The sequence below is a fragment of the Manis pentadactyla genome, chromosome 3 (genome assembly GCF_030020395.1).
Source record: "Manis pentadactyla isolate mManPen7 chromosome 3, mManPen7.hap1, whole genome shotgun sequence".
Lineage (NCBI taxonomy): Eukaryota > Metazoa > Chordata > Mammalia > Pholidota > Manidae > Manis > Manis pentadactyla.
In genome coordinates this window covers 202398970-202422424 of record NC_080021.1, presented here as the reverse complement: position 1 = coordinate 202422424, position 23455 = coordinate 202398970, and the positions used below count along the sequence as shown (strand labels likewise).

The following is a 23455-nucleotide window of genomic DNA, read 5'->3' as shown; positions in this document are numbered from 1 at the left end:
TGCAAGCTTGCCAGAAGAGAAAACTGAGGCTCAGAGAGGTAAAGAGCCTTTCTTAAGGCCACATAGTTTCCCAGAGACAGTGCCAGGCTGTGACTCTAATCTCTATACCCTTAACCATCAAATCAAGGAATGAGCCATACTTACTGAAGCCAAAGGCCTACCTAGAAAAGCCACAGGGCCACCCACAGCCAGACCCCCTTCCAGGCCCATGTCCCCAGGACAGAACATGCAGGTCATTGCAGCCTCATTGGGGCAGAGGACGGTGGCAGAATCCTGAAGTACCTGAGTGGGAAAGCACTTGAGACGTCCATTTGAAAACCTCCTTTCCCACTGGACAGACTGAGAAACAGGCTCAGAGAGGGAAAGGGACTTGCCTAAGGTTATTTAGCAAAGTATGGCCAAGCCCAGACCATTCCAGGACGCTAGACCCACTGGGCTGTGTTTTGTCCAGAAGGCCACGATTCCTACGTCTTTCCCAATCAGTGGACCCTGAGGGGCCAAGGACACTGCCAGGGACAGCCACTTCTCCTAGCTGGCTGGGAGCAGCCGAGACTGAACACAGCCAAGGCAGGGGGGAAGGTCTGTGTGCTCCCTGGAAGTACCTTAACAGTGTTTACCAAGCTGGGACCAGCCAAACAGCTTCAAATGACAGGGCCCCAGGACCTAGAAGACTCTAAACCCTTGTCTTCTCCAGGGCCCCAGTAGCTATGGGGCAGGCACTCACCACAAGGTGGACCCATGGGCAATGATTTCCCCATGTGTGATAAGTACCTGACTGGCACTAGGGGTGAGCAGATACTTCAGGGGAGCTCCAGGGACCACGGAGTCTGCAAGGGGCCTCCAGCTGCCTGGCAGGCGGGTCTCTACACGACCCATGTTTGTAATAGAGCTTGGTCTATACTTTGCTTTGTAAGCCAGATTAATCATTGCTTTCAGTGCATAAGGAGAAACCAGACATCACCTCACTGCTGCTGCAGACAGTCTCCCGGTCGGCTGCAATGTTATTTGGGGCTTGGGCAGGGAGGGGGCGGGCCCTGTCCTTGCCTGAGGGTCCTGGGGACCAATGTGTGCCTAGATCTCATCTGGTCCGCCAGGATCCACCTCAGTCTGCACAAGGCCCCAGCTTCTCTTGCGGTAAAATGAACTCACCGTGCTTGCTTGGCGCTCCCACTAACTTTCTCGACCACCTCAGCAGCCTGCACACCACACTGGGCAGTCAGCGGACGGAGCACCCCATTTAACAGAAAGGATCAGTGAGAGGAAGAAGCACATGCCAAGAGGTAGAATGACGCATCACATGATACTGGCCAAGTCCCTGCTCCTCTCTGGACCTCAGTTTCCCCAGATGACCTCTCAAAGCATCCTGTTGGCTCAAAAATTATAGGATTCTGAAATGCATGGCTTGTTCAAAGCATAGTCGATCATGGCACAGCCGGGCATCTGACACCAAATTCTGCTCAGCAGGTACCTGAGACAGGTGGGGCAGGAAAGTAACACTTTCTGTTTGGCCCATTCATTCATCAAGTTGTTCATTCATTGAATAAAGTTTTGTTGAGCCCCAAAGATGAGCCAGACCCTGTGTTAGGCACTAAGAATACACTGGTGAACAAAAGAAATTAACTCCCTATCTTCTAGAAGGAGATACAAGCACTGAACACATATTAAGTGGAACGAAGAAGTACTAAATGCCAGGAGAGGTAGACAGCCAACCTAAGGAGTCAGCATTGTACACTGAGGCTTGAAGGGGGAACCGGGTTGGAGAGCAGAGCGAGAGTAGAACTCAGGAGTGAACCCCAAAGCAGCTCAGCAGTAGGGAAGCCTGAAGAAGGTTCTTGGTAGGCGCTCTGCATGGAACTGGGGGTGCTAACTTCCAGTAGACCTGGTAGTTCTGCAGAAAGGCATGAGATTGTTTAGGCAACCTCAATTGTGCTCTCCCCAACACTTCCAGAAGACTCCCTATGATCTCCCATTTTATTACAGCTTCCCACAGATTGTAGCCAACTCTGGAGGCATAATGAGGGCTCAAGGGCAGGGTGAGGTCTGCAAGAAGAAGCCAGGAGGAAGTTTCACCTTCATTACATCAGTCATTTCTATTTGGGGCCATGGGTTAAGAAAGATTCTGAGGCTGTATTAAGGCTTGGTAAGAAAAATCAATGAGTGATGATGCCACAGGCAGGGGAGGGAGGGACAGAGCAGATGCACGTGCTAAGCATGAGGAAGTAAAGATGAACAGGTCCTCGGTGTACTGACTGCAGTCTGACAAATGTGCTAAGGACACCAGTGGGCCTCCTGCCGGCCAGACAGTGCAGAATCCCGAAGAGGCCGAGAAGATGGGCAGGATGACCAGAGGAACAGGGCATGACTTCACCCTGGAGGTGCTGGGGAAGTGCTCTTGGAGAAGATGGTATTTAGAACTGTGTCCAGGGACAGTCACATCATGATGACTGTGGGAGAGAGAGTGTGCTGGGAGATGACAAAGCATAAGAAAATGCAGGGAAGTACGAAGGCCCAGGGCACATAGGGGTGGATGAGTGAGGGTTTCCATGTGGCAGAGTTTCTCAGCCTCGGCACCACGGGCACTGGGGGCTGGATGAGTCTTCACTGCAGTGGGACAGCTGCTTTGTACGTCACTGGACATCTAACAGCATCTCAGTTCCTGCCCGTTAGAGGTGGGTGGCCTTCCCCTCCCAATTGGGACAACCAAAAATGTCTTGCTAACTGTTCCCTGGGGGTCCAAAACCACCCTCAGTTGAGAAGCACTTTTTTACAGGAAAGACAGGTGAGACTAGGGACCACATGGGACTCCACCCTCCCAAAGTGCAAATGGAGTTCTGGAAGCCTACTTGGCTGGTAGAGGGTGGGTAACTGGTAACTAAGATGACTGATGGCACCCGATGGGCAAGATCTTCAGTACTTCTTCTTCATGATCATGATCGTTCATTCATTCAGTGAATATGTCTGTAGTGCCTACCAAGTGCCAGCCCCACGTGGGTGCTGGGGATATAACATCTCACTGAACGCTCCCAACTGCTCTATGAAGCAACTGAGGCTCAGTGAGGTGAGGCCACCTGCTCAGGGTCATGCAGCACGAGAGGGACAGAGCTGGACTCCATCCAGGTCTATCTGACCTGGTCTATGCACCTACCCAGCCCTCAGGAAGTGGTTCAGCAAAGCCCTAAGCAAGCATCGCAGGTGGGTGGCCCAGAACCGAACCCTCTCAGATGGGGACCCTCTTTTTTACTTGATGGGTCCACTGTTACTTGGGAAGCTATTTCAGTAAGTGCTGTGAAGACAGAAAGGGCCTGAGGGCAGAGACCTGGGTTCAAATCCCAGCTCTGCCACTTAGGGACTCCAGAAGGTATTTTCATTCAACCATCAGTTCTCATTCTTGGCTGCACATAAGAATCTTGTGCATGGGTCCCACTCAGACCAACTGAGCCAGAATCCCTGTGGTGGGGCCCAGGCTCCACAGCTGGTTCTAATACACAGGGAGGCTGGGAACCACTGCCGTAGACACGACATTCCATGAGGTCCCCGATGATCTCATTTGCATTTAACACCAGTGTCAGCACAGGGCCTGGGATCCAGGTGCACATTTGCTGAATGACTGGAAAAATGAATGAGTGAATGAATGAATTAGTGAATGAATGAATGAACGAGACCTTTCAGGGCCTTGGTTTTCTCTGCTGTAAAATGGCATAATACTGTCTTAACTCCTGGAGGCTATTGCGAGGAAAGCTGATAAGGGACAGTAACTCTCTGCCACCTCTAATTTGCCCCACTATTTAACTTGGGAAGCCCCCCAACCCAAACTCCCTCCTCCTGCCTTGCTTCCCCCACAGCTTTTTCATCATCTAACATACCTCATATTTTTATTCTTTTTCTTTTTATTATCTGTCTTCCCCCAGAGAATGCAGGTGAGCAAAGGAGATGCTGACCTCACCTCTTACCTACTGATGTCCCCTCGCCTGCAAGACTCTCCACATAAGATGCAGAAAAGCCACACATGAGGATCAGGATCAAGTGGCCACTGCTGGCACCAAAGACACTTGTGCAAGGGAAGATTGCTTCCAAACAGTGACAATTCCAGGTACATTCTACCCCAGCTGTCCTCCTCCCTGACTCCCACCACTGCTCAGGGGCCCCTGGCTTGGGACCTGGGCTCTCCCACGCTCTGCCCACCACCCTCCGTGAGCAGGTGACACCAGCCTGCCATTGACCAAACTTCTCTGTGTTTGCCTGGGCCGGGGCGCAAGGGACTGTGTGTAAATGGCTTTGCCAAATAGTTTCCCAACTACACAGAGGCTCTTCCTTAATTTAGGAAAGAAGGTTCTCCCTTGTCAAGTGAGCTGGTCCTTCTTGGTGGGGGCTCTTGGCCCACCTGGCCATCTGCTAAGAGCAGGGAGCCCTGGAACCTCAGGCAGCAGCCAGTCCAGTCTGTTTCCTCATCTCCTGCAACTTCTGCTAGATTCCCACCCCTGTGCAGAGTGAGACCACCACTGCTTTATAAGCCGGGATTAGAAGCAGACTTTTCCACTCACACCTTATCCAACAGAAAGTGCTGGAGCCCAAAGGGAAAGTGAGTGGGGAGCGGGAGTCCTGTGTTCTTTGGGCCAGAAAATACCACGTTTCCCCAGCTCACAGAACAGCCATGGACTCTTGTCTGAGTCTGACCTCTTCAGATTTGCAGTACTGCCTGCTCTGGCCATGGAGGGTGGAGGAAAAGGGGACACTGGGGACGTGATGCTCCAAGTCCCCTGTGCCACCAGAACCCTTGGAAAAAGGACAGAATGGAGCCAGGAGAAACCACAGCTATCCAGATGAGAACCAGATGGCCCAGAGAGGGCAGCCGTGGCCATGGCTGAAAGCCAGGATGGAAGTAAGACATGGCCCTAGGCTGGTGTATCTACTGGAAAATGGGAGATTCTCCTATAAAAAGCAGTTCTTTGGCCTGCATCAGCACCCCCATGTCCTGAACACCTACTATGTGCACACCCTGTGCTAGGCTCTATAGAAAGAGCAACACACCAGATGTGCATGCCCCAGTTGGGGGGTCCCCTCCTGCCCCTGGCAGCACTCCGCCCACCACCAACACAAGCACACCCGGATCGGCTTCCCAGGAGCAACTGGGCCCTGACAGAGGGACAGCAAAGCAGGGCCGCTTCCTGTCAACCTCACTAATCATGGTCGGGAGACCTGCACCATGCCAAATGCTGCCCACCTCCAGGCAAGCACAACCCTCACAGACCTCTGTCCCCTCCCACCAATGTTCCCCGTGCCCCAGGGAGCCAGGCTGGAGCTGGGGCGAGGTGGGTGAGCAGGCAGGCCTGAACCCCACTTGCTAGGAAGCCCAATGGGCAAGACAAAGCATCAACACCGAGGTGTACCTTTCGTCCAAGAGGTCCCGGATTCCCAGAGAGCCCAGGTAAGCCCATGTCACCCTGTAAAACAAGGACAGGTGGTAAGGCAGGGGAACGGGAGCAGAGACACTCACTAGATTGAAAGTGTGACCTCGCAAGGCCAATTGTCAGCAAACAGGATTCATGGAGGCCTAGACGCTTCAGGAGACTTGGGGGCTCCTGTGAAGGATGAGGGCGCCAAGAGGATGGGGTACCCAGCCCCTCCCACTCACCTCAGTTGCCCACTTGATCTATTTTCTATATTGGACTTTAGCACAGAATATACCATTTGGGAAATGGGTTCTGTTACTAAAACCATGTTTGAAAACCATCACCCCTGGGGACACGCACTGGAATTGTCTGTCCCATTCCAGTCAGCTCTCTCTCTCTTGGACTTTGTCAGACCTGGGTACAAATCCTCTGCACCTGAGCAGCTGTGTGACCTCCTGCAAACCACCTGCCTCTGGGGCCTCTTGTTTTCTTATCTGCAGGCAGGGCCTAGCTACCCTGGCTTATAAGGTTACAATAAGGAGCAGGTGGACGTGTATGTGGACATTTACACCTAGTAAATGTTTGCTAAATGAGAAACCTAATCAGTGATGAGCCACCTGTGCCTTGGGGAAATCAAAAGGAGCTGCTGCTTCTTTGTGCCCAAGCACAGGAGGCAGGGTTGAAAGGCAGTGTTCTGTCTGCCAGGAGGGTACTTGCACTGGGTCCAGAAGGAAACCAGACACTTGGCATTCCTTCCAGAATATGTATGTCTGAGATGCTGGGGACCTTACTTAGAGTTCTGGGTTCCCTTGTTCCTACCTGGCCTGTGCTTCCTCAAGGCCCCTTGATCAGCGTATTGGGGTGATGCTTCAGGGATGGAGGAAGTCCTTTGGACTAAGTGTTTTCTCTTCTATGGAAGAACCTTCTGGTCTGCATAGCCCTTCAGAGGTAGGGAGCCCTGAATCTCCAGCCCATTCTCTTCCCTCCTCCTAGAAGCCCCCAGACCTGCCTACTTGAATGAACAACCTCAGAGGGGATTTGAATGTCTGTTGGAAGCTTCCTGGGCATGTATACCAAGAAGCTTCTGGATGCCGAGGGTCACTTAGAGGGCCCTGCAAAAAGTGATATAGGGCTTTGGGCAAAGGGTCATTCACCCAGTGTGTGCCCACAGGCAAAATCTTTTGTTGGTTTTATAAGTTGCACCCCAGAAGACAGCAGAGAATGGCTTTGGTTTGGTGCGGGGACAGAGGAAGGACTCAAAGGACAGACCAAGCCACACACTGACCTTTCTACTCCCCACCTCCTGCCTCTGCCATGCAGTGGCCTCTGCCAGCAGGGCTCGCCCCAGAGCACGGCGGTTTCCCTACTGTCCACTTCCCGGCTTCCCTGAGCACTGGGGTCCCTGGAAACCTACCTTTGGCCCATCGTGGGCCTTTCCTGATGACAGCCCTGGGTCCCCTTTCTGTCCCTGAAACAAAAACAATTCCACTGTGGCCTCGAATCATCTAAGAGAATGTCTCCCCACAAACTCTGCTCAAAGCCCTGTTCCCTTGCTTGAATGCCCCCACATCCATCCCCCACTCACACCCTCCAAAGGGGTCTTCTCCAGTTCCATCTCCCCTTGCTGTAACACCTTCCATAGCTCCCACTGACTGCATGATGACAAAGTTCAAACTCCTCCTCTGGTGTCCCAAGTCTTCTATCACCTGTTCCCAGCCATCCTGTCCAGACTTTCTTTCCACGAGCCAAACCCACCGACAGGGTCCCTCTGCCCCATTCCCAGACCATAGCCCATTCCTCAACCATGCCCTGCCCCTCCCTGCTGCCAGGTCCTTGCTCAGGAAGTCACCCCCACCTAGAAAACCGTTCCCCAGTTATCACTAGCCAAAACATAAACATTCTTCAAAACGTAGCTTCAGTGCATCCTTCCCGACCAACCTGCAGATCCCTGGGCCCTCATACAGGCAACAAGTCTTTGCATATGAGTGTTGCAAGGACTGCCTCCTGGCTTATCCCCCAGGGCTCTCAGTTTCTGAGACACATCCAAGTGGCATACCCAACTCTTTTTTGACTTTCCTGCAGGCTCACCTCACCATTCTCTGATTACTAGATCAGTGCAGCAACACCCACTTGCATTTGTGTACAGTCCTTCACAGTTTGCAGTATCTCTTATATCACTAGATTCTCACAATACCCCAAAGAAGTGGTCAAGGGAAGTATTACTACTCTGGTTACACATTTGGGGAAACTGAGGCTAGGGAAGGAACGGGACTGTCTGGGCCCCGAAGGAGGCATTGGCAGACTTGAGACCACAACTCCGAAGTTGTGTCTCCCAGATCTGTGTTCTAGGATGTCCTGAGACACAGGGAGTTAGAAGAGGCTGTAAACAGGGGAGAAACCACAGGCAGTGGGGCCAGTCAGACACAAGCACCCTTCGTGCCCAGCATATGGTAGTATTCCCATGGCAATCCTGGCTCTTAAGAGCATGGGGCTCAGGGAAAGGGCCCAAAGAAGTCACGAGCTGTGTCCCGCTGGGCTGGAGCATGCTCATGGCTGTGGGCTTGCTCATTTGGTCCAACCTGGCTAAATTTCTCAGGAAACAGTCCGTTGGAACGTCAGTCCACCCCGATCTTACCTTCCAGAAAGAGGCCCTGATCCGTGTCCCTCACCCTCACTCCCACACTCTCTCTCCAAACTGGGCCCTGAGTCAGAAACCCTTGGGCAGAGCCACGGATTGACAGTGGGACCTCGGGCAAGTCACTTCGCTTCTCTGAGCCTCCATTTACTAACCTCAAAATGGGGGTTGCTCTGCACCCATACACAGGCATGTACACACATGGGCACACATACACATAAGGGCACAAGCACGTGTACTCATACATGTGCGTGGGTGCATGTACATATATACTCATCCAAGGTGCATGCACACACACATGAACACACATAAACATATATCTACTCAGGTGCGTGCACACACATATGCACACGGGCACATGCACATACATGCTCACACAGTGCACATAGGTGTGTGCACACACATACATGCACACGGATGCTTGTGCACATGCACTCACATTTGCACAGTAGTGTATGCACAAGCATCCATCCACCCACATTCACACACATCCGCTGGCTTCCCAGGTTTCTTGGCAATGAGCCAGTGGGAAAATGGATGTGACATATGGAAGAGGTGGTTTGGCCAATTTTGACTGATTCTCATTTGGTTCTATTCTTCCTCAGAACCCAGACCTTCCACATCCTGAGTCAGTTAAATCTTCACAAGAAACCACTGCATTCTGAACTGATGGAGCCTTAAAGAGGGAAGGGAATGCCTTTCATGGCTCACCTGTCCCACACCCAATATTGTGCTAGGCCTACTCTATGCGACAATTCCCTTAGCTGTCTTAGCACTCACTTGTTGCAACTCAGGACCAAGACCAGGGCTCAGAGAGGCTGAGTGACAGGCTGGGGTGAGGCACAGGTAAGAGGCAAGGGCTTACTAGGTCTGACTAGCCCCCAGTCTGTCAACTTCAAAGTTCTCATTTACGAAGCCTCGATGCCTCTCTCACAATCTCTCCAGCTGCCACAGGCTGGAGGCTGGCCCCTCCTTGCTAGAATGCCAGCTCTCTGTCCATCCAGCCCCTTCCAAGTCACTTCTCCCGCACCCACCCTCTGGGATCTGCCACCTCACACTGCAATTTTGCCCCTCACAGATATTCTCCCACCCTCAGCTGCTCACAAACCCAGCTCCAATGCCTTTTATGTCCATGGTGCAAGGCCAGGCCCATGGCTCCCGAGGATTCTAATGGCCAAAAAAGGACAGCAGCTTCTCCCCACCCGCTCTTACCCACCTCAGTCTGCAGCTGGCAGAGGAGCTGGGCGTAGAAAGCTTTTGGGGGTGGGCCTTCATGTAGCCTGTTCTGTTATTTTATTAAAGGGGAACCTAAGATCCAAAGAGATAACAGACTTGCTCCTTTGCCCAGGGTCTTTACCCTGGCACTTGAGTTACTTACAGGTTTCTCCCTGCATTCCTAGCAGCCAGCACAGTGCTGGCGAAGTAACTCCTGCCCACGTTCAATATCCACATGTACAGAGACTCACTGACCATCTACTCTAAGCCACGTCTTGTGATGAATAGAGGGAGGAGGGAATCCCAAGGTGGGGAACGAGACACAGCTCATGTCCACAGGGAATTCTTGATGGAGAAAACAGAGACCAATAATAATAATAAGCACTAGCATTTACTGAGTCTCTTCTCAGCCCTTGATACATGAATCTGTGAGGTAGCAACTATCACTGCCCCCATTTCACAGATGAGGAAACTAAGGTACTGGGAGGATAAGTAACTTGTCCAAGGTCATACAGTTAGTAAAGGGGACTTAGGCTCAGGCAGTCTGGTTCCAGACAGAGCCCAAGCTCTTTACATTTTAATACAGTGCAGAGGAAACAGTATAATCCATGTAGAGGGAGAGCAAGTGGAAGGGAGGAGGAAGTCAAGGAGAACTTGACCCAGTCTGAGGGCAAATTCCTGAAGGGAACTCCAGCTAAGCTAAAGTCGGAGGAAGTCAAGGAGGGAATCAGATGGAGTTTCAGCTCCAGGGATGCTAGAGGCACCCCTGGTCAGGTAAAGGTATTATTTCTGGGATGGAGAAGACTATACATCTTCTCAGCCAGACTCCTGCAAATTCCCCAGAGAGATATATTAAGGACTATATAAAGTCTAATTAATTGCTTACACCTTGGTGAAGATGAGAACCTGGTCACCAGACCCAGCTCTCCAGCCAAGGAGCCTGTGTGACCTTGGGCAAGCCCCTTTCCTTCTCTCTGTGGGGAATGGTAGACTCCACCTGGACTAGTTAACAGAGACTTGCAGAACTAGAAGATAGATAGAATGATATATCCTAAACCATAAATGCTAAAAGGTAGCAGGAATGGGAACTAGGCTAAGCTTCTTTTCTGCAGGTAGGGTTGGGAGGTAGATAAAATAGAGAGCTCTGGGTGCTGAAGGTTAGAGAGAGACTGAGACAAAGGAGGAATAAATCATGAAAGATTGGGAAATGTTGGGTTAGAAGTCCCCTGTCGAAGTCACCTCTGATCCAAAGTATGTAACACAGGGCCTGACCCAGGGAAGGCATCAGAAAATATTTCACAAATGGGCAAATGAATGAAAGGAGGCTCAAGAGACAACTCTAGGGCTGGGACTGGGTCAGATCTGGCCCCATCCCTGGAACCTCCTCTGAAGATTCACTGGGCCTCTCATTATCACACTACTATTTCATGTGTTTAGAATTTCTGGCCAATGCAATAAAGCAGGAAAAACAAATAAGACTACTAACCTTCGAAGAAAAGTAGACAAAAGTATGTCCTTTTTTGCAAACCATATGAGTGACTGTCTGGAAAATCCAGAAAAACTAACTGAAATATTGTTAGAATTAACAAGATAATTCAGTGAAGGGCATGGTTTTAAAATAAGAACAAATAGTACAAAAATACAAGTCAACATTTTCTTTGATAGCTGAGAGCCAGCCAGAAAATATAATGAGAAAAATATTCCATTCATAACAGCAGCAAAAATATGAAATTTCTAAGTATAAACTTAATAAGAACTGTGCAGGGCTTATGCAATAAAAACTATAAAAATTTACTAAGAGACATTTAAAAAACTCAACCAAATGGGAAGACATGCCATGGTTTTAGATAGGAATACTTAATATTTTTAAATTCTTCACAAATTAATATACACATTTAAAACAATTCCAATAAATACCTCAAGAGGGTTTTTTTTTAAGGAAATTATTAAGATGGCATAAAGTTCATTTGACAAAATAAATACCCAGAAGTATTTTAAAAGATGGGGGGAGGGTTGAAAAGACACAAAAAGATAGTAGATGTCAAATAAAATAGTATTTTACTAGCACAAAAACATACAAACAGGGTAATGAAACACAATGGCAGGAAATATACCTGGTCTATCATATCATAATCAGTAGAGACAGAGTTATTTAATAAATGGTTAACTACTGGGGGAAAAATAAAGTTGGAGTCCTACCTCATACCCACCCCCATGAAGATTAATTTCAGATGTTTTAACTTTTTTAACAGTACAAATAATGTTACGAAATGACTAGGAATATAAGTGAATACCTATCTGATCTTGGAATAGGAAGGAAATGTCTAAGTATAAAAGTAAACAACCATAAATCTGACACATGGGTGGAGCCCTCTCCAAACTATCTGGGATATCTTAAGTTCCTAATAAGTATTAGCTGTTACTTTTAGTCCAGTGAAAAAAAAAAGGTAACACTTCCATTTGTGAAAGTTATCATGAATAGTTTTGGTAGGAAAACAACCAAATTAGAAAATATCTATAAGGTAGATGAAGCCTTACTAATCTAAATATATAAATACAAATAATTTTATAAATCAATGACAAAAGACAACATGCCAACTTCAAAAATAGACAAATGCATAAATGGTGAAATACAAATGAAAAACAGATATAAGAAGAGCATTCTCCTCACGGAACATCAATGAAGTAAAGTGAGAACAATAATGAATTATCTTTTAAAAATATCTTCCTCTAATGCTAGCAGCAGCATGAATTGGTTCATTCTTTCTAGAAGGCAACTGTTAATAAAATAACAGTAAACACTCATACAGCACTTATGTGCAAGGTATATTTTAAATTATTCATCCGCCCTATGTATGTACGTATATCTATACACTATATATACACATACATGTGTATATATATATATACACACACACACATACACACAGATGAATATATATCTTGCCTAATATACATTGCTTAATCTACAGAGAAAGGTTAGAGAGCTTTGGAGCTTAATGGCCCTGTAGCTATGGGCTTTGGAGTAAGGCAGGAGAGGGTTCAAATCCTGCACCTGCCACTTATTAGAAATGTGATCCTTGGCAGGTCACTTAGCTACTTTGGATTTTAGTTTTCTCATCTGTAAAATGGGGGGAATAACACCTGCCCTACAAAGTCCATGAAACTCTTGACCAGTCCCTCACCCATAAGCTGCTCGCAATGTACTCAGTGCTTATTACAGGGCAGGGCCACTGCTGGCAGCTTACTTTTTCCTGCACACTTCCTAGGTAGACTTTTGTATATTTTCTTTAATCACTATGCTCTACCTCCATCGTCAAAGGATGGGGAAAGGTTGGCTGGGGCCTGGGGCCAGAGAACCCTGTAGAGTCGTGTCCACCTCAGTTCCCACCAGCTCTGTAGAAGCCGGCTGGGTCACCAAGCCTGCTCCTACCCCTACTCCCTACCCACCCCTTGTCTATCCTCCCCTGGTGCCTGAGGCCCATAGTAATCCTGGGTAATTCGCTGCAAACCCAGTGAGCCAGACCAGGGATGAGGCAGCTGGCTGCCGAGAATGGGGCCAGGGGCCTTATCCTCGGGCGTGGGCAGCACCAGCCTTCCTGCACAGCTGGAGCCCTGCCCACCTCTGCACTTGCACCACAGCCTGCAGACCCCCGACTTCCCCACCGTCCCGCATCAGCATTGCCCTCAGGAGCGCTACAGGCCTCCCCACTGGCCACCTGCCAGGCCCTGCTTCTCAAGCTGCCTGAGGGGCCTTTACAAACCTCATCTGATTGTGCCACCTCTGCTAAAAACCTTTTCATGTCTTCCTGCTGCTATTTGGATAAAGTCTAAAAGTCTTACCTCCATCTACCAGGCCTGCTGCCCTCCCCAGGCCTCTTGCCTGTGTGTCTAGTCACCTGCTGCACTTAGAACCTTGGTTCAACCTTCCCAACCTCTAGGAAGGCAGGCCTCACCCAGACCAGACCATCCCCACCTAGTGCCTCTCATGTGGGGTCCTTTTTGTGGCATGATTTAACAATCAGTATGACTAGCTTAATTCCACAAGGGTGGAGACTGTACCTGACTGTGCCCCACTGCAGGCCCTGTGCTTACATATGCTGACAGCAGACCCTCCTGCAGCATGTGCCACAGGCCAGAGCTGCTCTAAGGAACTTGGTTACCCCTCATGACAACTCAAGGGAACGGCTACTCTTATCATCCCATTGTCCAGATGAGGAAACCGAAGCATAGGAAACTCAAATAATTTACCCACAATCACAGAACCAGGAAGTGACAGCTGGGGTTTGAATTAAGACCACCTGGCTCCAGAGTCTGTGCTCTTAACTATGGCTGCATGAATCAACCCAGTGACTCAACTTCGGCCCTCCAAGGTCAGCTAATGCCATCATCCCAGGGTCCAACTTCTCTGCCTCATTCTCAGTCCTTGATCTTGACTCTGTGAGAGCTGATGACCCCTGTTCTTGATGGGGATGCATGTGGGGTGTATGGGTATATGGTATGTGGGGGAGCCCTGGGCTCTGGAGGAGGCAGGTGGGATTGAAGCCTGACTCTGGCTGTACCAGCTGTGGAGCCCTGGTAAGTGTCCTCTGGCAGGCAAGCCCAAGAATCTGCCACTGCTGGGCACTGCCAGTGACCTGAATAAGTCACCTTGGCCTTTTGTGACCTCAAGATGGATGAAATCTTTCATCTTCCCTTCTTGATCTTCAGTTCACTGGTGTCTCCTACCCTTTGGTCTTTATCCCACAAGGCCATAAGGTCCAGAGGGCTCGATAAATGTGCTGAAGGAAGGACAGCACAGTGACCGCTCTGGGCAAGGTTCAGGCTCCCCCGCCACCAGGGCAAGCCCTAACTATTTGGCTGACTTCTCCAGCAACAGCACATAGTAGGTGCTCAATAAACATTTGTTAACTGCAGAAAGATGAGTGGATGGGTAGCCCCAGAAGTGGCTCTAAAAGCCAACACCATGAGGAAGAGAAGCCAGCACTGGACCTGGGGGAGGCCAGTACTACAGTCCCATCGGATCACCTCCCAGCCCAAAGGGGATCTTGGTAACAGTAAAGTCCCTCTTCCCAGACTCTTACACATTCATGCACATATACTACATTCTCTTCCAACCTCAGCTAAGTCAGGAGTTCCACCCAGAGACAGCACCATCCCGGCCATGCCACAGATCAAGGGCAGCCCAGGATCCAAGCCCAGAAGACCAGCGCCTCCCACCCAACTGACCTGTCTTGGGGCTACCTGTGCTCACCCCTGGGCTCTAGGTGAAGTGTCTGGGCAAAGGGCATGGCTTCTCCCATTGGAATTTTACGCAAGTGCTAATAGAAAAAGCAGCCTCCCATTGCAGCCTATTTTCTGGAGCCCAGTCTTCTGTTATACACAGGAGCAGGCTGGCGTCCTTTCCAGGAGGTCCACTGGTCCCACCTCAATGTGGCAGCAGGAGGATGCACCTACCAGGTACAAGCCTCACTCACCACCCCCAGGGCTGCCTCTCAGAATGGAGGGAGAAGCAGCTGGCGGGCCTTGCTTCTGCCTCAGCACGTCTGCTGGCAGGGTGGGAGAGGGCTGCAGGCCAGGCTGGGGCTGCCGCGGGGCTGGGGCTGAGGCCCCGCGGCGTGGGGCCGACGTGGACCGGGGGAGGAGCTGATGGAGCATCTGTTGCCACAGAAGCAAAGCTCAATCTGGGAGCAGAAGGGAGACGGAGTGGGAAGGACCGGACAGTCCCAGGGCAGGCCAACAAAGGCGTGTTCCTGAGCAAACCTGGCAATTCGAAACAGCTGTCGAGCCTCAGCATCTTGATATACCCCACAGCCTGGCAGACCTGAGGCCTCTGCAAAGGAGAAGTCTCCCAAGGAGCAACCTCTTTCCGCCTGCCCGACAGGGGCACGTCCTGCTGCCATCCCTAGACGGCATCTTAACTGCCTGAGCTTCAGGGTCTCTGTCTGGAAATGGGACAGTACCTCCACCCATCTCTTTGGGTCTTTGTCAGGACTAAAGGGAGATAAGCTCCATAATGTGCATGCACAGGGCCTAGCATACAGTAGGATCTAATATATGGTGCTTATGGTCATCAGTGATTGCCTTGGAGAGCAGCTGTGTTTACCACTGTATCACCAATGCTGTCCTCTGACTTAAAACCCAGAGCACCTCTGGGCAGCCGCTGGCCACTGAGCACCTGAGGCCTCTGTTCCTGCCCAGCCCTGCCTGGCTGTCAAGTCACAGAGCTGCCGGGGCTGATGCCGATGCTCCTGCAGCTCTGTGCAAGGACTCTTCACTGGCATTCTGGTGTCACGGTCATATATCCAGGGCTGCCTGGGTACTACCTTTACCTCACACTCCTAGACAAGCTGGTGGGCCAGAGAGCTCTACCCTAGGAGTCAGAGCAGGCCTTTGGGGGCGGCACGACCTGGAGCCAGCTGGCGAAGGGCTTTCCGCAAGCCGCTCGGGATTTACAGGTTTCGCAAAGACGGCCCTTGGGCCTGGCCAACCAAAGCCCGGGAGTGTTCTTCACCAAGTTATCCGACAGAGGAGAGGCTCGGCTGGGCAGCACCCTCCCCTGGAGCCCCTCTGCCCTTCCCAGTGTGCCCTGCACTACCTGGGCACAATCACGCACCCTAAGCGTCCCTGACCTTGCATCTTCCTTCTCTGATTTCTCCAGCTGCTCCTGAGACCTCATCTCCCGTGACCTAAATGTCGCCAGCTTCCCACTCCACACCCCGCCCTGGACAACCCTGCTCTGCCGGAGCCCCAGGAACAGGACCCCGTGGTCATCAGCACCCCAGTCACTCTGGTCTCAGTGGTCTCATCACAAAGTTACTGGAGCACTCCAGGAAGGTTCCCTGGGGAGGTGTCATCTCTGTGCTGGCCACACCCCAAGGCTCTATCTCCAGCTCAGAGCTCTCCAGAGTTCCAGAATGTCTGCCCATGAATCTGTGCCACCTGCCTGGGCTATAGGTCCCCAGTGTAGCATCATCTTCTTCCTTTCCTGCATTCCCCAGTTCAGTCACCCAGGCTAACAGCAGGGAGTCCCCACCGCTCACTGCAGGTCCGTCACCGGGTCCTCTCTACCTCACCTCCGTGTTGTGAATGCACACTTCCCTTCTCCTGGGCCAGCCCCATCTCCCAGGCATCACCTCCAGTCTCTTCGCCTCTGCTCTGGTCCCCACCCTGAGACCAGCCTCCCCATGGCATCCAGTGGCCTTTCTCAAACACGATCTTTCCATGTTCCTTCCCAGCTCAAAAGTCAGTATGCCTCCCCAGGCTGTGTCATCTGACCCAGGAAAACTTACATCCTTAGCTGGACATTCAAGGCCCCCCTATTTAGTAGCAAATGACCTTTCATCTACTCTCCTTCGTAGGAAGGCCTCTAGGTTCCAGCTGCCCTTCTCCCGCCAGTGCCCCTCAAACAGAAGCTACACTCCTAACTCCTCACTGTGGCTCCAGCTTGGCAGGGGCCTGGCACGGGGGAGGCACTCAGGGAGTGCCTGTGACCTGGACATGGACCCACCACAATGACCCTCAGCCCTGCACCAGGAGCCCCAAGGATGACCCCATCCCCAGCACCCACTCGTGGCCCTATCTCTAGACCCCACAGCAAATACTCACTTTGGCTCCAGGAGGGCCTGGGAGGCCTGGATTTCCATAAGGCCCAGGAGGACCCTGAAAGGGAGAAAAAACAAAGAGGTGAGAGGGAAATGGAGGTCATTTCACCTCCTGCGGCAGCACCCAGCAGTCTCCTTCTATCTGCTAGGTCTTCTCCCCAGCCAAATCTTAGGGGCACTGCCACGGGGCCTCCTTGTAGGAAAGCCCCCCAACACCTGACCCTGCAGTGAGCACTTTGCATGCACTATCAACTTATACTCTATTAGCCCCCAAGGTAGGTGCTATCAGGGTGCCACTATTTTGAAAAGGAGGAAGCTGGTATTCAGAGAGGTTTGTAACTTTCTCAGCTCGCCCAGCTGCTAAGGAACAAACCTAGATCTCCACCTTAGATGTGTGGTTCCAGAGCACAAGCTCTTAACCCCTAAATTTTACCACCATTCCACACACTCTCCACCTGGCCCCATTAGCACTTCCCAAGCTGGCTACTTGGGCTCAAAGCACATTCAGCTATCCGTGCCTCTTCCTGTGTTGCTCCCACCATCTGGCATGCCTTTCCCATCCATATGCTCCTGCTGCAACACAACCCATCTTCCAAAGTCTGGCTTGAATGCTGCCTCCTCCAGGGAAACTGCTAGGACTCCTTCTGCCTAAAGGAACTTCTCCACTCTTGAGACTCCAACTGGACTTCTGTTTAAGACTTTTATGGAGTTGAGAGCTCAAAGAAGGGAGCACTTGCCCCCTCCTGCACAAAGGTGCATCCCCCTGTGGCCACAGCACGTAGTCAGAGCTCTCCCTTAAGAGTCCTACAAGCTACAAGCTTACAGGGTCCTCCAGGGTCCACAGAACAGCTGGGAAGACTAGGCCCAGAGAGTCAAAGAGTCTTGGCCAAAGTCACACAGCAGAGTAGCGGCCAAGCAAGGGCTGTGACGCTGGTCTGTTGGCTTCAAGTCCAGGGTCTATTCATGGCACTGGATTTTCCCAAGCTATGTCCAAATCCCTGTAGCAGCTGGGGCCTATTAGGTCCACTTTCTCCAGCAAGGGCCTGTGGGCTAGTCTTGCAGATCAGTAACATAAACAGAGCTCTAAGAGTCGGGTAATTCCTAAGGGTCTTTGTCCAGTAGGAATAATCTAGGACATTGGGGGCTGGGAGAGGCACCTTGAGACGTCCAGTGGTGCCCCCCTACACCAGTCTCTAGACACACTGCCCTCATCCCCGGCCCCTCTTGCCTCATCTGGCTAGCGCTGCAGGAACGCTTCCTTCCCCCCTCTCTGAGGCCAACTTCCCAGCTGCAGCCTGTCACATTCCGACCAAGGCACCTCCCTCTTCCTCGATGCCTGAACTGGGACCTTCCCCTTCTCCAAACATGTTGAGAAGGAACCGTGTTCAGAAGCTCCCTCAGCCTAGGGAATAGATAACGGTAACGGTGTTATGGGTGACCCTCCATCTAAAATAGTCAGTTGTCTGGCCCTTTCCCAACATTCCATCAAACTGTCTCCTGGCACACGGATGTAACCTGAAAGTGTCAAGACCTGGAAGCAGCTCTGAGCCCCCCACCCTCAGCCTCTGTCTCCCCCATCTATCCTATGACTATCTGGGACCTGGTAGTCTCTAAGGGATCTAGAAACCTCAGCTATTCACTGCAGCCCAGCCTCCTGGAGTCTAACCTCAGAGCTCAGCCTGAACTGGGCAAAGGTTGGGCAGGGGTATTTGAGGAGGGGCCCTTGCCCAGCACCCAGGACCAGGCATAGGCTGTGAGAGGTCAAGGGGGAACACTTCTCCCCAGTCATGCCCCCAGCTGCCCCAAAGATGGTAGACTAGATCACTTAGCTACCCCATCTGCAGCTTGTGAAGGTGGGGGCTTTCTGCTTCCCCACCCCACCTCCCTACCCCTCTCCAGCCAATGCCTTATGAAGAAACGAAGCACATAGTTGACTAGGAGCCAAGCAGACTGATTCTATAAATGCTGCAGCTCAGAAAGCCACGTTGGGGGAGGGCCAAGGGATTCCCCGACGTCTCTCAATGGGCTGGGGGAGCATATGGAGGAGGGAAGGGGTATGCCACCCAGTTTTAGGTAATCTCAGGTAAGGCACTGATCTTCTCTGAGCCCCTGCCACCATCTGTACAGAGGAACTGGGATTGTTTAATCCTAGCATTCTGCTATCTTTGGAATTTCATGATCTATGGAATTTCCAGTCTAGAAACAGGATGATGGGGGTGGGGCACACAGAGAGCCTAGGAAGGATGTCAGGGGAGTCATTCACTCGGTCGTGGAATTTCAGAGCTGGGAGGAACCTTAGAAATTCCTTACCACAATTCCATGTTTTATAGACAGGGAAACTGAGGCCTGGAGAAGGGAAGGGGCTTGCCAGAGATCACACAGCTTCAGGGTGGAAATGCTACACCCAGACTAGAACTCTCTAGCAACCATTTGCCCAGCACCTGCTGCACACAGGTCACTCTGCTCAGCATCATGTAGGAGAGAAACAGGCCTGTCTCTGGCCCAGAGGGGCTCAGCTGAATAGACAGAAAAATTATCACAATAGACGGTAAGATCATAGGCTGTGGAGTCAGACTATCTGCGTTCAATCCTGTCTCTGGCATTTACTCTATGTTTGAATTTATCCAAAGGAACAGAACCTCCCTGAGCCTCTGTTTCCTCACCTATAAAATGGGGACAATATTGGAACCTAGTCTCAGGACAGCTGGGAAGATGGGATGAGATCACATGTATGCAGCTCAGCCAATAGAGCTCAGTGGTTGACGTGAGATTTAGAAAGTCACTTGTGCCATCGTGAGGGGCGAACAAACTGCTGCAGGAGCTGCTGAGAAGGGGGTGATCACCAGAAAAGGAGGTAGCATTTCATCTGAGCCATGAATGGAGGAGGAGTTTGCAAAGAGGGCATGGCAGGTTGAAAGGACAGCCCAAGCGGGGCTGCAGAGGCTGGAGGGCTCAGAAGGAGTCTGGGAGCATGAGCAGACTGCCTGAGCTTGGAGGGCTGGATCAGAGAGTCCCACCCTAGTCCCAGACTGCAAGGACCCATGGCCAGCAGCGTCCACGATACCTCCGTGGTCCCCAGCTCTGGGCATGTGCTCCATGGAGACTCTGACGCCAGGAGGAAATGAAGCTTCGGACAAATGCCACAGCCCCGGGCCCAGGGAGCGCAGGGCCAGGTCTGGAGGGAACTAGGGCTCAAGTAATTGCACAACCAGAGCCATCTGCTGAGTTCAGAGCTAAAAATATGCCCCAGGCAGCTATCTTTGCCAGGGCCTTGCCAGGCACCCAGCGTGGGAAAGGCTGATTCAGCCTGGGCACAGATGCCAGGCATCACGGGTCTGAGCCCTCTTGAGGAAAGGACAGATTTCTCTCCAAGAGGACCCCCAAGAGTCCCCCCATATGGTTAAGAGCCTGGGTTCCCGTTCTGGCTCTTCCATTTCCTAGATGCTCAGTTTCCTTATTCCTAAAAGGAGAGTGATCATACTGGCCATGGGGCTTGGAAGAAGAGGGGATCAAATAAGGTAGCAGAAAGTGACATGTCAGGCATAACACAGGGGAGCTGTTTTTCACTTGGAGGCTCAGGCTGCCTCATCTCAGCCCCTGCAGCCCTGCCCAGCCATTCCCTCAGCATGCGGAGCTCACCCACTCCCTGGCATGGCCCGTCAGTTGCCTACATGGATATCCCTACCCAAGGATGGCCCTGCAGAGATGGAAAGATGGATACAAGGGCCATGTCCTCCTGTGTCAGCTTTTGTCCTGGACAAACGCTAAAGCCCAGCAGCTCAGGGGCTGTGCTCTGCTAATGGGGTCTCCACCCCAGGCTGCCAGGGGTGGTAACAATGGACAAGTGAGGTAAGAGGTCATCACTGTCCCATGCCATGTCTTTTTACACAGTGCCCCCTAAAGGCCTTAACTCCAATCGGCAAAGGGGAAAATGGGTGCCAGAGAGGGGCAAGAACCGTCTGAGGACACACAGCAAGACTAGGACTTGAGGGACAGTGGGCCAAAGAGCCAATCAGAGCTCCAAAGGACAGTGTGTGATCACTTACCCGAGGCCCCCGTGCACCAGGGGGTCCAGGAAGCCCAGGAAGCCCAGGGGAACCCTGAAGAAAAAGCAAGAAGACAGTATCCGTGTCATAGAGAATGTTTTCAAGCAGTTATTGAACAAACCTGTCCAGAGCTCTGGACAGGAAAATGCTATGGCTGAGAAAAGGGTTCCTGAGGTCCCTGCCTTAGGAACTCATGTTCTTTGGGGCTTTGGGTCTCTGTAGGTGCTGTTTCTTGGTCTTTGAAGCTCCCATCATTTCTCACTCAGCTAACTTACTAGGTTAGAGTGTCACTTCCTCCAGGAAGCCTTCCCTGACCACTCTCCCAAGTTGGGCCAAGTCCCCTCTTTCCCTCTATTTTAAGGCCACTGTATTATTTGGGGGAATTGTCTGCTTAGAAGCCTGTCTCTCCCATTAGACCACGGTCTCCTCAAAGGAACTCATGGAATATGAGTCATCTCTCTCTCCCCAGGGCTCGGCCAAACGTTTGATAAAATAAAACAACAAGAGACCTCAGAACTCAGCCAGGTTCTCCACAGAACCAGAGCAGAGAACAGACTTGTCCAAGGCCACACCAAGCATCTCTCTGAACTACGCAAAGAGTGTAGCATACAGGGCATAAGCTAACGCTTTTGCATCAGGCAGGCCTGGGTTCAAATCCCAGCACTGCCACTTACCAGCTGAGTTTGGGTGGGCTCCTTAGCCAACCTGTGCCTATGAAATGGGGGCACTAATACCTCCTTCATAGGATTATCGGGGGATGCCATGAGAGATGGTAAACATTTAGCGCAGTGCCTGCTACATATCACTACTCAAACGTTTCATATATTCCAGTGATCACAGCCTGGTCCAGACTTCATTACCGCTCCCCGGGAACCTGCAACAGCCCCCTCATTTGTTTCCCACCTCCACTCTCTCCCATCTCCAGTCCTCCACACAGCCTCCTTCAACTTCCCAAGGAAGTCCCCCTGCTCAACAACACTTAATAGCTCCCTACTTCCCACAAGAGGAGGGCCGAGCCCTGCAGCACAGCATTGAGGGAGCACCTGTCCAGCCTCACCTCTTTTCCCTTCACATCGGAAGGGAGGTAGCTGAGCAGACTTACTAAAGGGGGGCCCACCTTGGTTCACATTCTGATTTTGCCACTCAACAGCTGGAGACTGTGCAAGCCCTTCAGCCTGAGTCTATGCTCCTCCCCTTTACCATGGGTTCAATAGCCGTCCCATCTACCCCAAAGGAGTAAGTGAGGATTAACTAAGTGCTTGATGTGAAGAATTGAGCACAAGCCTTCAAAGGAAGCCGGACTTTCAAGGATGTGTGAGGCCTGGGGGATTCATTTGTTTCAAATAACCATCAATGAGATTCCAGGTTTCCTGCCCAGAGTTAAAATCAGTGTTGAAAACTTAGTATGGTTGGGCTGGTAATTAAGCCAGATCTCACGCTGGGCAGCCTCAGTTCACAGTTCTGGCCTGTGAACACCACGTGCTGGCTGGTCCATGAATAAAAATCAGAAGAGAGCTCCAGACAGGCAGATAGAGCACCAAAGCCCCAGGGTCACTGGAAAGAGCCCTGGGCAGAGGGAGAGGGTTTATTGCATGACCTCAGGCAAGTCTCAGCCACCTCTGAGCCTCAGGGACCTCTGGACAAATTGGCAACCAGCTCCCTTCCATCCAGTGCCCTGGGGCTGGGTAGATGGTTTCCAGTTTTATATGTAGTTCTGCAGGCTTGGGATTCAGGGCCAGCCTCCTGCAAGCTCCTCCCTGGAAGCAGTACTGTATAAGGCTGGGGTCTGGCTTCACTTGGCCACCCCCACTTACGAGCTGTGTGGCTTGGACCAAGCTACTTTCAGTCTCCAAAGCCTTCATTCTTCAACTGCAAAATGAGGATGTAACAGCACCTAGCTGACAGATAATCTATAAAAAGTGCTAATCCTGGTGCCTGGCATACAGTTAATGCCCAGAAAGTTAGCTGTTGTTCCTGTTAAGCAAGCTACTGGAACCTCCCCAACTTAAATTTTAAGCCACCCTTTGCAGCATCTGTTTTTCAGGAGGAGCAAAAGACTTCCCTTCCTAAAGGCCCTCCTTGGCCTTATTTTTCCAGGTGACCCAGAATTAAAGGGAAATGCAGGCTTTAAAGCTAAGCATTCATGTAGGTCTCACTATCATTGCCAAGCCTTTTTAACAGATGAGAAACCAAAAAGAGGTTCAGAGAGGCAAAATGACTTGCCCAACACCACGCGCCAACAGGCAGAACCTGGATTCAATCCCGAACACCTGACTTGTTCTCCTATCCTGGGCAGCTTCCACATAGAGCGTCCTGGCCAGGTGTGCTCTGATTGGTGTATAACTGGGTAAATCCCTTCCCCGCCATGGGTATATGTGAAATGAACTGAGCCTTCCCAACACTGGCACTTCCTGAGCAGTTAGAGTAGTGGGTATTTCCTCCCCTAGGTCATCCGGCAGGAGAGGAAAGGTGAGCTTAGGCCCTTAGTAGAAGGCCAGACCCAGCAGGGTGGGGCTTGTACTGGGCCCCAGGGAGGGACAGTCTCTACAGGGAGTAGCTCCCTCA

At 51.2% G+C, this 23455-nt stretch overlaps 1 protein-coding gene across 4 annotated transcripts in view; it reads right to left on the bottom strand.

Annotated features, from left to right (window-relative positions):
• Positions 1 to 23455, bottom strand: part of COL27A1 (collagen type XXVII alpha 1 chain) — a 133896-nt gene that overhangs the window by 93041 nt on the left and 17400 nt on the right. For 3 of the 4 annotated variants that reach the window (XM_036915554.2, XM_036915547.2, XM_036915550.2), the window contains exons 4-7: positions 20891 to 20944; positions 16849 to 16902; positions 6805 to 6858; positions 5388 to 5441 (exon numbers count right to left, since the gene is read on the bottom strand). In XM_036915554.2, coding sequence (XP_036771449.2) covers positions 5388 to 5441; positions 6805 to 6858; positions 16849 to 16902; positions 20891 to 20944 — 216 coding nt within the window. The remainder of the gene's footprint in view (positions 1 to 5387; positions 5442 to 6804; positions 6859 to 16848; positions 16903 to 20890; positions 20945 to 23455) is intronic. The other variant, XM_036915549.2, reaches the window with a different exon arrangement.